The sequence below is a fragment of the Apium graveolens genome, chromosome 6 (genome assembly GCF_009905375.1).
Source record: "Apium graveolens cultivar Ventura chromosome 6, ASM990537v1, whole genome shotgun sequence".
Lineage (NCBI taxonomy): Eukaryota > Viridiplantae > Streptophyta > Magnoliopsida > Apiales > Apiaceae > Apium > Apium graveolens.
This window is the reverse complement of record NC_133652.1, coordinates 23,259,724-23,273,913: the sequence shown is the minus strand read 5'-3', so window position 1 is coordinate 23,273,913 and position 14,190 is coordinate 23,259,724. Positions and strand designations below refer to the sequence as shown.

At 38.0% G+C, this 14,190-nt stretch overlaps 1 protein-coding gene across 1 annotated transcript; it reads left to right on the top strand.

The window, feature by feature from the left end:
* Positions 1 to 11,016: 11,016 nt before the first annotated feature.
* On the top strand, positions 11,017 to 14,075 carry LOC141667754 (scarecrow-like protein 28). Its single transcript, XM_074474366.1, has one exon. The coding sequence runs from the start codon at positions 11,845 to 11,847 to the stop codon at positions 13,858 to 13,860; it is 2,016 nt and encodes a 671-aa protein (XP_074330467.1). The 5' UTR covers positions 11,017 to 11,844; the 3' UTR covers positions 13,861 to 14,075.
* Positions 14,076 to 14,190: the final 115 nt, after the last annotated feature.

The following is a 14,190-nucleotide window of genomic DNA, read 5'->3' as shown; positions in this document are numbered from 1 at the left end:
ATAAGATGAAGAAATTAAAAAGATTAAAGAAATCTTCTCTCTGCTGTACTTATAAAAAAAATGTTACCGTTGGACACCTGTCAGACATGCAGTAATAACGGATAGTTACTGGGCTCGAGAAAATAGTAATCATGACTTACCCATTTGCCGAGTTTCAAGGAAAAAAAACTGTTCCTTTTGTCAAGGGTAACAATTCAAATTTTAACCCGTTATCACTGATTGGATTGTTTTTCACTGCAACATTAATATTCTGAAAATGAATCATGTTAAAAATGACCGAGATAATTTCTATGAATAAGTGCTGACGGAGAATCAGAACTTAAATAAAAACAAAATTTAAATGGTCATCAGAATATCAATCAGGATTTATCAACACAAGATAAAATAACTCAGAGACAAAATCTTGAAGTAAAAACAGTTTTCATTAATATATCAAGTCAATACATATATGAAATTGAAATTACATCAATACAAGATTTTCCCTAAGCTTCTAATCCTAACATCAACAGCTTTAGTCCTAGCTAAGAAGCGTGACAAAACTGAGGATGAAGAAGAACAGGAAGAAGACGAGATTAAGTCATCTTCCTCTTCCTATCTTCGACAAACAAGATAGCGAGTCGAATGATTCGCTCTTGCTGACGGATAGCTTCCCGCCTTTCCTCCTCCAGACGCTCCAGATGGCGATGATAATCCATCTCGAAGAATAGAAGGTGAGCCAGCACCTCCTGTGGGACAGAGTCCCAGATCTCCTCAGGAATGGCTGTTATATGCCACTCCTGCTGCCAATCAGCACAACTGAGCTCCATTGTGAAGGTTTGTGTGTTCAAAAACATGTTGAATCGAACCATTGTGTGTTTGACAGAAGAGGGAGGATAAGTGTGTGAGAAGAATGTGATGGAAAGACTGATGTGAAGTGGTTGCATATAAAGGCAAGAGAATGCCAAGAGACGCAAAGATATTTAATGCGGACAGATAGAAGTAATTCTACCTCGTCTCCCTAGACTTTGAAAAAGAATAACAGACATTGGAAAAGGAATGTGCACATGTAACAAGAGTGAACTGTTCAAGAACGAGTGCCATTATGTTTTAAACATAGACTATTAATCTTCCACTTCAACATTTCGAAATTAATCTGAGACTGGTACCAAATTTTATTCACAGATAAGTCAAGTAAAGGGTTGGACTGAAAAATCAGAACTGAGACCTATACCAGAACTTAACAGTCATCAGAACATAATGTCTTAACTCGAACAAGGAATATCTATCTTAGTAAATACTCATACAGGTTCTTAGTTAGTAATGTCAGAACTTAATCATCAGAACGTGTAACTAGAACTTGTCCTCAGAATTTGTGCATGAGTGACACAATGACTGTTTATCTAAAATAACAGAGACCACCACAGAAATTGCATCATTCATATGGAGTGGTGTGTGTGGGCATTAAGCTAAATAACAGACAAAGAGTAAAGTCTGATCTACTTCAGTACATCTTAGAAATAAGTCATAATTAAAATTTTGCTAAAGAGCTGTCACTATCCTGAAACCTACTGATAAATGAGTTCATGCATGAGTCCATCTCAACTGTTTTTGTGCTAATTTTATGCATCTTTTGAAATTCTATTTTACAGAGGCTTCTCAGTGTAAGTGAGTCACGACTGTTTATCAGAATTTATGCTGTTATCAGAGTATTTCTCCAGTAATCATAGAGTGTGAAAAGTCACCAAGAAAATATTTTACTTTTCTAATGCATATTTACTTAATACCAGCAATGCACTTGGGTCGTCCCTTTCACATTTTTACTCTAGATCTCAAAGGAGTACCTGATATTATTCTTTGATTCCTTTCACATTTTTTTCTTTTGATAAGTGAGGTTTATCAGCACTTAGTACATTTAGCAGTTTTACTAGAATCAGGATTTAAACAGATGAGTAGCAGTATTCTAATTTGTGACTTAGTAATAAGATATGCAAAGTAAACTTAACTAAGCTCAGTTATCAGAATTTGCTTGTGTCATAAGATTTCCACAGAAATAATTACTTCTTTCATGGGATCATTTGTTTATTGAGGACTAGTAGGTCAGTATCTAGCACAGTTATCCTCATAGGATTGAATAGGTACTGAAACAGACATTACACTTATCAGAGTTTAGAAACATATATCAGACAACAGTCAGTACTTAAAGACATCTATCAATTAAGCACAGAATACACAAAGAGATTAATTCTGTAAATACTGATCATAAAGTCTGATAACATAAAACAAGTTTAAGCAGATTTAGAGAAAGAACCTGAAATCATTCCAAGTTCGTTTACCAATTTTGAAAAGGTAGCTTCACACAGTGGTTTTGTGAAGATGTCTGCTACTTGTTGATCTGTGGGAACAAAATGCAATTCCACTGTACCTTCATCCACATGTTCCCTGATGAAATGGTACCTGATGCTGATGTGCTTTGTCATAGAGTGTTGAACTGGATTACCTGTCATAGCAATAGCACTTTGATTATCACAGTAAATAGGGATTTTGAAATATGTTAACCCATAATCCAGTAACTGATTCTTCATCCAAAGAATCTGTGCACAGCAGCTTCCTGCAGCAATATACTCTGCTTCTGCAGTTGATGTGGAGATTGACTTTTGTTTCTTGCTATACCAAGAAACCAACCTGCCTCCAAGAAATTGGCAGCTACCACTAGTGCTTTTCCTGTCAATTTTGCAACCTGCAAAATCTGCATCTGAGTAACCTATTAATTTAAAATCTGATTCTCTAGGATACCATAATCCTAGATCAGCTGTTCCTTTAAGATACTTAAAGATTCTTTTTACAGCTGTTAAGTGAGGTTCTCTTGGATCTGCTTGAAATCTTGCACAAAGACAGGTAGCAAACATGATATCTGGTCTACTAGCAGTTAGATAGAGAAGTGAGCCAATCATACCTCTGTAATCAGTAATATCTACTGAATTACCAGTATCCTTATCCAGTTTTGTTGCAGTGGCCATGGGAGTGGATGCACTTGAACAGTCTTGCATTCCAAATTTCTTCAGCAAGTTTCTGGTATACTTAGATTGGCAAATAAAAGTTCCTTCTTCAGTCTGCTTGACTTGAAGGCCCAGAAAATAACTAAGTTCTCCCATCATACTCATCTGATATCTTGACTGCATTAGCTTGGCAAACTTTTTGCAAAGTTTGTCATTTGGAGACCCAAAAATAATATCATCAACATAAATCTGGATTAAAAGTAAGTCCTTGCCATGGTTGAGATAGAACAATGTTTTGTCAATAGTTCCTCTGTTGAATCCACTTTCCAGAAGAAACTGAGCTAAAGTCTCATACCATGCTCTAGGAGCTTGCTTAAGTCCATAAAGTGCTTTATCAAGCCTGTAGACATAGTCTGGATGTTTGGAGTCTGCAAAGCCTGGAGGTTGTTCAACATATACTTCCTCTTCCAATTCTCCATTGAGAAAAGCACTTTTCACATCCATTTGAAAGACAGTAAACTTTTTGTGAGCAGCATAAGCCATGAATATCCTTATGGCTTCTAACCTAGCAACTGGAGCAAATGTTTCATCATAGTCAATTCCCTCCTGTTGAGAATATCCTTTTGCAACCAGCCTTGCCTTGTTCCTTACAATTATGCCATCACTGTCAGTTTTGTTTCTGAATACCCACTTTGTACCAACAACTGATCTATTCTTGGGTCTTGGCACTAAGGTCCAGACTTTGTTTCTTTCAAATTCATTCAATTCTTCCTGCATTGCTTGCACCCAATCAGCATCTTGAAGAGCTTCTTCCACTTTCTTTGGCTCAGACTGAGAGAGAAAAGAATTGTAAAGACATTCATTCGAAGTACCTGTTCTAGTTCTGACACCTGCATCAGGATTTCCAATTATTAAATCAGGTGTATGTGATTTTGTCCACTTCCTTGCAGATGGAAGATTTTCTCTAGAACTGGATGCTCCCCCATGATTCATGCTGTCTTCGATTTCATTCTCTGATGCTCCCCCTGAAACTATGCTCTCTGAGTTGGATCCTTCAGTATTTAGATTTTCAGCACTATCAGTACTTGGCTTATCAGAACTTGACGAATCATAGTTTGAAGAGCCAGATGTATGTTCTGATGCTTCTTGAGATGTGATAATCTCTTGAGTATGCTCCCCCTGCATTGGTGCATCTTCCTTTGACATAGTCACCACAGTTTCAATAACATCAGAGTTTAATCCATCAGAAATTACAGTATCAGGACTTAGATTGTCAGGACTTGAGGTATCATAATATGAATCTTCATTTTCAAATCTCAGCTGATCATGATCAATGCAATCTTCAAGTCCAGTGATCTTCTTGTCATCAAAAGAGACATTTATAGATTCCATGACCACGTTTGTTCTCAAATTATAGACTCTGAAGGCTTTTGTAGAAAGTGGATATCCTACAAAGATTCCCTCATCAGCTTTTAGATCAAACTTGGATAGCTGTTCAGGATGAGTCTTGAGAACAAAACACTTACATCCAAATACATGAAAGTATTTGAGATTTGGCTTCTTGTTCTTCACCATCTCATATGGTGTTTTTCCATGCTTGTTAATGAGTGTTGCATTTTGAGTAAAACAAGCAGTCTGCACAGCTTCAGCCCAGAAATAGGTTGGAAGCTTTGCTTCTTCAAGCATTGTTCGTGCAGCTTCAATTAGAGTTCTATTCTTCCTTTCAACAACTCCATTTTGCTGTGGAGTTCCAGGTGCAGAAAATTCCTGCTTTATTCCATGATTTTTGCAGAACTCTTCCATTATCAAATTCTTGAATTCAGTGCCATTATCACTCCTCAAAATTTTCACAGAATCTCTGATCAATTTATCCAGATGTTTGACATGATCAATCAGGATAGATGCAGTTTCACTTTTTGTGTGCAAGAAATACACCCATGTGTATCTGGTGAACTCATCTACTATGACCAACGCATATTTCTTCTTTGCAATAGACATGACATTCACTGGACCAAATAGATCAACATGAAGTAGATAATAAGGCTTAAGAATTGATGATTCAGTCTTGCTCTTGAACGAAGATTTTCTTTGTTTAGCCTTCTGACATGAGTCACAAAGACCATCAGGAACAAACACTGATTTTGGCAGTCCTCTCACAAGATCTTTCTTGATCATTTCATTTATCTTGTTGAAGTTTAAATGAGAGAGTTTCTTGTGCCAATTCCAGCTTTCTTCAGTTGAGGCTCTACTCACTAAGCAGATTGCAGAACCATCAGAACTTATTGAAAGCTTAGCTTCATAAATGTTACCACGCCTGAATCCCTTCAGAACAATTTTTCCTTTAGTTTTACTAACTATTTCACAATGTTCTGCAAAGAAATCAACATGATAACCTCTGTCACAGATTTGACTTATACTCAGTAAGTTGTGTTTAAGTCCTGAGACCAGAGCTACATCTTTGATAATGACATTTCCAAGATTGATATTGCCATATCCCAAAGTTTTTCCAATGTTGCCATCTCCATAAGAAACACTTGGGCCAGCTTTCTCCACAAAGTCTGATAGCAGGGCCTTATTTCCAGTCATGTGTCCTGAACATCCACTGTCCAGAACTAAAATATTTTTCCTGTTGCCCTGCAATCAAAAAGACCACTAATTATTAGTTTTAAGGACCCAGACTTGCTTGGATCCTTTGGCCTTTTTAGGTTTGTTAACATTTGCAGCGGATTTAGCATCAGATTTTATGTTAACAGTTTTCTTATCAGAACTTATACTACCAGACTTTGAATCAGAACTTACACTAGAAGGAACAATAGAAACTTTCTTTAAAGAAGGTTTTATTTGATAATAATCATAGTACAAACTATGATATTCCTTACAAGTATAAATGGAATGCCATAAACTACCACAATGAAAACAAGGATTTTGTGGTTTGTATCTAACATACTGACTCTTAACTCCTGACTTTGTAGATAAGGAGTTAATATTCTTATTCTTCCTGCAAAAAGAAGCCAGATGGTTAGAACTTCCACAGTTATGACATGCTTTCCTAGGAGCACCAGGAACAGATTTATAGTTATTGCTTTTATTCACACCTTCCTTTCCATTCCTGTTTTTCCTAGGTGATTTTACCTTGTTTGCATTCTTAACCTCTTTCAGCTTATGCTTAAGCTGCTTCTTTGTCATTAAGCCTATGTTAACTTCAGCTTTCTTTTCCTGTTTTAGTTTGTCAGAAGCTAATTCCTTTTTAACTTCTGAATTCTCATTTTCAGATTTTTCAGTTACAAACTTAACAGGTTTTAACTTCGGCTTTTGCTTATCAATAGGCTTAATTTCTTCAGTTCCTTTTTCATTATTTTCTTCATAACCTAAGCACTCTTTCCAGTTTCCACTGCTTAGCAAATTTTGAGTTGTTTTGCCAGAGTTAGTCCAAGTTCTGATTATCTCTCTCTCCTTTTCTAACTCAGTTTTTAGAGATTCATTCATTTTTAGCACTTCATCCCTAACATAAAAAGCATCATCTCTATCCTTCTGAGTTTGATGGAACATAACTAACTCTTTTTCTAAGAAATCATTTCTTTTCTTAAAAGCAAGATTTTCAGAAGTTAATCTTTCACATGTTAAAGTTTGATCTCTATAACTAACAAACATGGTTTTAAGATATCTTCTCAACTCATTTATATCATCAGTATGAAAAGCATAAGTAGTCTGAGGTACCTTTGTTTCAGCAGCTTCTGAACAGCTCTCAGAACTTTGTTTATCAGCATTTGCCATCAATGCATAGTTCTCCTCACTTTCAGAATCTGAGGTGTCTGTCCAGCTTTTCTGCTTTGTGACAAGAGCTTTGCCTTTGTCACTCTTGGTCTTCTTGCAATCAGGAGATATGTGGCCTTTTTCACCACAATTATAACATTTAACATTAGCGTAATCTCCTCTGTCAGACTTTCCTCCTCTTGTTTCAGATCTTCTGAAATTCTTCTTATCAGAACTTATGCCTTTCCTGGAAAACTTCTTTCCCTTTCTGAACTTCCTGTATGCAATCTTTGTGATTCCCTTCACCATAAGAGCACACAGCTTCATCATCTCCTCATCAGCATCAGTTTCAGGCAAGCTTTCAGAATCTGAGTCATCATCACTCTCAGAACTTGATGACTCAGTATCAGACTTTATGAAAAGAGCTTTACCCTTGTCTTTCTTTGAGGAAAGTGATTTGGGGGATTCCTCTTCAGCCTTGAGAGCAACTGTCCTTGATTTTCCTCCTTTCCTCTTGCTTCTTTGTTCCATCTCAAGTTCATGAGTTTTGAGCATTCCATAGATTTCATCAAGAGTTGTTTCATCAAGATTGTAGTTGTCTCTTATTGTTGTTGCCTTCAAATCCCAACATTCAGGAAGAGCTAACAGGAATTTAAGGTTTGTATCTTCAAGATCATACTCCTTATTAACCAATGACAAGTCATTCAAGAGTTTGACAAATCTATCATATACATCAGTCAATGACTCATTAGTCCTAGAGTCAAAGTGTTCATACTCTTGAGTGAGTATTGTCTTCCTGTTCTTCTTAACTGTTTCAGTTCCTTGACACCTTGTCTCCAGTGCATCCCATATCTCCTTAGCAGTCTTGCAGTTGATTACCCTGTTTGACATTACATTATCAATGGCACTATGCAATAAGTGACGTACCTTGGCATCCTTAGCAATAGATGCTATATCCTCAGCAGTGTAATCATTCTTTTCCTTTGGTACGGTCATTGCTGCTTCACCTGGAACTACAACAGCGAGCTTGGTAGGTTTGTGAGGCCCTTCCCTGATTCTATCAAGGTATTCTGGATCTGTTGCTTCCAGAAACATGGTCATTCTTACCTTCCATATGGGATATTCAGATGGTCTCAATATGGGAACTCTGATAGTCTCATATCGACTCTGAGTTGATGTTTTTGACGATTCCTCAGTTTTGGTAGGCTTAGTTGGAGTTTCTGTGTCAGACATGATTGTGTTTGGATCTTTAACTGTATGTGTGTTAACAGTAAGCTCTGATACCACTTGTTAGGTCACACTTTCACTGTAGAGGGGGTGAATACAGTGTTTATTACAATCAAATCAAATTTCAAGAACTTATGTAACAGAAAACAAACTTTATTTAAACAATAAACTCTGTTACAATCTGGAACTGTTATCTCTCAGTGATGAACAATAATATCACGAGAGCTACTAGAGTTATATTTTATAATATTCTCGATAATGATAATACTTCTAGTATAAACTCTATTCCTGTGTTTATATACTACACAGTTACAAGATATTCGCTAATTGATATGGAATATAATTCTGCTTCCTAAAATATATCAATCAGATATCTTCTATTCCAAGTATTCCATTCTTCACAGAATTCCTTCTTCATGCATATCTCTTCTTATGTTTATCTTGATCTTCTTAACTTCAATCAGCTACTGTCCTTATCTGATCGTCCTTCAGCACTTAAGTTCTGATATCTATCTCCTGATGACATAAGTACTGATATCCCTTAAGTTCTGACTTCCAGTATAAGTACTGATCAGTTAAGTACTGATTTGTTCTGTTCAAATAAGATCTGAAATCTAAACATAAAACATATTAGCCATGACATTATCAAATATATCTAACAACCACCTTAGTCCTGATTCGCCAAACTCAACGAACTCCGGACTGGGGGGCAAGAAAAAGCTCAACTCCTGCTAAGGACAACCACCTTAGTCCTGATTCGCCGAACTCACCGTAATCCGGACTGGGGGGCAAGAAAAGCTCAACTCCTGCTAAGGACAACCACCTTAGTCCTGATTCGCCAAACTCAACGAACTCCGGACTGGGGGGCAAGAAAAGCTCAACTCCTGCTAAGGACAACCACCTTAGTCCTGATTCGCCAAACTCACCTCAATCCGGACTGGGGGCCAAGAAAACCTCAACTCCTGCTAAATACAACCACCTTAGTCCTGATTCGCTGAACTCACCGCACTCCGGACTGGGGGGCAATAAAAGCTCAACTCCTGCTAAGGACAACCACCTTAGTCCTGATTCGCCAAACTCAACGAACTCCGGACTGGGGGGCAAGAAAAAGCTCAACTCCTGCTAAGGACAACCACCTTAGTCCTGATTCGCCGAACTCACCGTAATCCGGACTGGGGGGCAAGAAAAGCTCAACTCCTGCTAAGGACAACCACCTTAGTCCTGATTCGCCAAACTCAACGAACTCCGGACTGGGGGGCAAGAAAAAGCTCAACTCCTGCTAAGGACAACCACCTTAGTCCTGATTCGCCGAACTCACCGCAATCCGGACTGGGGGGCAAGAAAAGCTCAACTCCTGCTAAATACAACCACCCTTATCCTGATTCCCTAACAAAACAATCAGAAGCTCATGTTCTACAAACATACCCAAATTCACTCCCCCATCCAGAAAATCTGCATAAGGGAGTGGGGGGCACATGATAGTCCATATAGCTCCTGGGAGGACTACTCCTAGGCCTTCAACTCCATACAGCTCCTGGGAGGACTACTCCTAAGCTCCTAACTCCATATGGCTCCTGGGAGGACTACTCCTAGACCTCCAACTCCATACAGCTCCTGGGAGAGCTACTCCTAAGCTCCTAACTCCATATGACTCCTGGGAGGGCTACTCCTAAGCCCCTAACTCCACGCAGCTCCTAGAAGGAGTGGTCCCGCACACTACCGCTCCTAACCGGCGCAATCCCGCAAGCCTAACCTTGGTAAATCCCGACACGTGAGACGTTGACCCATGCACGTGATGGGGACAACTGTCACACATCAATCATGGGAATAATCAGGGCACGTGTCAGAGGATCCCCAGAACATTCCTCGGCCAATCCCGCACTGACACGTGTAAAGCATCCACTCCAGCCAGGTGTCCTCCGCTACCAGAACCAATGGCTATGATCTAAAGGTACCAACCCCAAAACCCTACCCTTGGCCTATAAATAGCCTAAGAAGGTGAGGTTTTGGGGTTAATCACTCTCTCACACTCATATACACACACAGCAACCTTACATTCATATTCATCTTCATCTTCTCAAAAAGCTAGTTCTTACTCTCACGCCGGAGGCGCCGCGGGACTCCAACCCCCCTTCCGGTGTTGTTTTGTAGGAACCCAACCACAGCTACACCCCTACAGCGGCGAAGGATCCAGGGCGTCGAAGGAGCAGCCCCGCCACCAGGAGTTATCAATTTTGATATGATAATTGATGACATATAATTTTATTAGAGGTCTCTACAAGTTCCAAGAATATAATGAACCAATATAAATAGGTTAGCTAAAATTGTAGTTAATGAAAATGAAACACGGGAGTTTGACAATTTTATATATAATATTTGTTTAATTTATTTATGACACGTTTGACAAACTTTTAGTTAAAGATTTTCAATACTTTAATATTAATAAAATATTCTTCACAAAATATTAAGTTTTATAATATTTTGATCCCAAGATTTTCATAAAAGAGCGGTCTCCATAAGGACCATAACATGTGGTCACATGCACCCTTTCTCATTTAATCATTTCTCATCATATCATTTTTAAAGTTTTTAATATTTTTTTCAAAATAATTATTAAGTTGTTTTAAAATTTATATAAATATTTGCAATAAAATCTATTAAAATGTTTTCAAGTGATATATTATTATATCTAACTCTAGTATATCCCTTAATCAATTGACAAGGTTTTCTTTATTTTAATGATGAATTGACTAGAAATTTTATTTGCTTTAAAGTTATAAATTGTCATATTAATATTATTTTTAACAATAACTAATAATCTAACTAAGTTCATAATTCATAATCATAAGTTTATTTAATTAAAAACTAAGGGCAATAAATCTAAAAATGTTGTAGTAGTATATTTTGGAAAAATTCCAAAAAGATGATAATAAAGTACAACGGTCAAGTATTTGCTAGTTCTAGATTAGTCCGTACAAATGCAACTCCCAATATTCCAACGGTAGCATTTTATCAACGGTCATATAACCCCAACCATTCATCTCCGCCATTACTTTTTTTCATCAAACGGTCATAAATCAACCATCCTGTACATGGAAATAGTGATAAACAACCGCTAAAGATACAGACTTTACTTCATTTCTTGACACCCCTTCATCACTTCACTTATAAAAATTCAGTCTTTGTTGTTAATTGGCTTTTTTGGGTTCTGAGTTTCTATTTTCTTGATTGTTATTGTTGAAAGATTAAATTTTGTTAGTTATTGGCTCTTTTGGGTACTGGGGTTTTGTTTTCTTGATGATTGTTTTATACATTTTTGATTGAAAGATTGTGATGGAGTTGTTGAAGGCAGAAATGGGACATTCATCTTCTTCAGTTTTTCTTTTTCTTAGCTACCAATTTGAGGCAGAGTTCAATGCATGGTGTGAGTTTCATTCAGCTGATAAATCAAGGTTCTTTCTAGTAAGTCTCCACTGAATGTTTCCGAATCCGATGGTCATTTTTCTGTAGGTTTGTTTTCTTATACTTGTTTCAAAATTCTTTGATTCTTTGTTGTGTGCCTAATATTATTTGATTACAAATTATTTATTATTGCACATATCATTTTATTAACATTGAGATAGGAACACAAAGCTGAACTTTTTGACTGATTTCATTGATTATCTTGCCATCGGATTCTTAATTCTTTTGTCGAATACACACACTCACATAGTCTGTTTCTCTTGATTTCTTTTGCAAAATTACATTCTATAGAATTCATATAAACTGATCATACATTGCATAGTTAAACTGACTTTTCTTGAAGAAAGAGAGATATAGAGAAATAGAGAAACAGTGAATTTGGGGAGTGTAAAAGAAGTAATTGAAGTTCCGAAAGTCGGTTTTAAGTATGTTGGCGGGGTGCCCTTCTACATTATTGTCCCCAAGGCATAGATTGAGGAGTGAAGCATCTGCACAATTTCAAGCTTGTAATTTCCCTTCAATGAGCACGCAGAGATTGGAGTTGCCATGTAGTTTTACGAGGAAGGAGTCCTCACGATCACAATCTGTAAGGTCTGTTGTTAACCTTTCAATTGAGAAGCCAGCCGAAGCCAGGACAAGTAGTTGTTCAATCAAGAAAAGCGTTAGTCTTCCACCCTTGACAACCACTGGTCAACTTGTATTTCATGATGGTAGATTAGAGAAGAAAGATGAGTTCCGGGATAAAAGCAAGAACAGATTGAAGAGGTTTGCAGATGAGAATTTCTTTGAAGAGGATGATTCCTGTATCAATGTAGCTAAGAAGAAAAGGGGTAGCAGGAAGTATGATGATTCTTTAGAAGGGGGCGAAAACTTAGGCTTAGATCAGTTATGGTTTCATCCGAGCTTCGAGGTCCCAACATCTGTGTCACGATTTACTGGCCTTAATTCACAAGCTCCTTTCTCTCTTGTATGTTCAGAGGAGGAGGATACATGTTTTGCTCCAAGCAAGGTTACCTCTCCTCCTTTGCCTTTACCGAACAATCCTTGGGCGGAATCTATTGTAACTGAGTTTCCTAAGCTAGGTGAGAGGAATGTTGAGCCAAGCCAAGGATTAGCGAAGCAGGCATCCGAATCAAGTACATCTTCAGGGAGTGACAACAACTTGGCTCATAGGTTGCATGACAATGCCTCAGAACAGGAGATAGGTAATGCATCTAGATCACATAACCTTAATGAAAGTGCTGGTTTTGTAGCAGGGAGTAGTGATAACAATGGAAACCATGACGGGTTTGAGCTTGTTAGCTTACTCATGGCTTGTATCAATGCAATAGACCTGAAGAACATTGAAGGAGTTAATCATTATATAGCTAAATTGGGGGAACTTGCTTCTCCACATGGATCTTCTATAAGTCGTCTGACAGCTTATTTTACCGAGGCCTTGGCTTTACGAGTTGCAAGGGTTTGGCCTCATATATTTTACATTAATACACTGCGCGAGCTTAATTCAGTCGAGGATGAAAGTGGCACTGCACTAAGGCTTTTGAACCAGGTTAGCCCAATTCCGCAGTTCATTCATTTCACAGCAAATGAGATTCTGCTGAGAGGGTTTGAAGGAAAGGACAGGGTTCACATTATAGATTTTGACATTAAGCAAGGGCTTCAGTGGCCTAGCTTCTTTCAGAGCTTGGCCTTTCGGAGTAAACCCCCAAGTCATGTCAGGATCACTGGCATTGGTGAATCCAAGCAGGATCTTATTGAAACAGGTGAGAGGCTAGCTGGATTTGCGGAAGCATTAAACCTACAGTTCGAGTTCCATCCAGTTGTTGATAGGTTAGAAGATGTCAGACTGTGGATGCTTCATGTCAAGGAAGGAGAATGTGTGGCTGTAAATTGTATTTTCCAACTGCACAAGATGCTTTATGATGGCAGCGGAGGTCTACTTATGGATTTCATGGGATTACTTCGCAGCACTAACCCCACAATTGTTGTCATGGCTGAGCAAGAAGCGGACCACAATCACCACAGCTTAGAAACAAGACTTTGCAACTCATTAAAGTATTACGGTGCCATTTTCGACTCTCTTGACCTTGGCCTTCCACAAGAAAGCCTAGCCAGGATCAAAATTGAGGAGGTGTTTGCACGCGAAATTAAGAACATTATTGCTTGTGAAGGTCGCGACAGATTGGAGAGGCATGAAAATTTTGGGAAGTGGGGGAAGTTGATGGAGTCGGGAGGGTTCCGTAACATGGGAATCACTGAGAGAGAATTTCTTCAGAGTCGAATGCTCTTGAAGATGTACCCTTTTGATGATTATAGAGTGGAAAAGCAAGTCTGTGATGGCTTTAGTGCACTTACTCTAAGCTGGTCAGATCAGTCTCTTTACACAGTTTCAGCATGGGCGCCTCTCGATATTGCAGGAAGCTCCACATCGCAGCTCACTTGATTAACATCGTCATCTTCATTATCACTTTTTATTCAACTACAGAAATATAGAAAATTCTTTGTAGGTACAGAAATCTGTTTATCATTATTTCATTCTTTTGTTGCAGATCAGATCCGTCCTAGAGAAATAGAATATTTTAGTACAAGCTTCAGCAGTTACTAGATTTTAATTTATGGGAGACTCAAATTCATGTATTATTATTCTTTGATTCATTCCATGTATTCCAAATTTCTTTCGCAGTGTAGTCAAATTTTTTACAATGTAATATGAAATTGTGTTGCACCTGAACTTGGATTTGTATCAATGAAATGCTACTTTGTTGCCGGAAAC

Coding starts and splice junctions, on each gene's coding strand:
- LOC141667754 (XM_074474366.1), top strand. CDS start 11,845: ATGTTGGCGGGGTGCCCTTCTACATTATTGTCCCCAAGGCATAGATTG.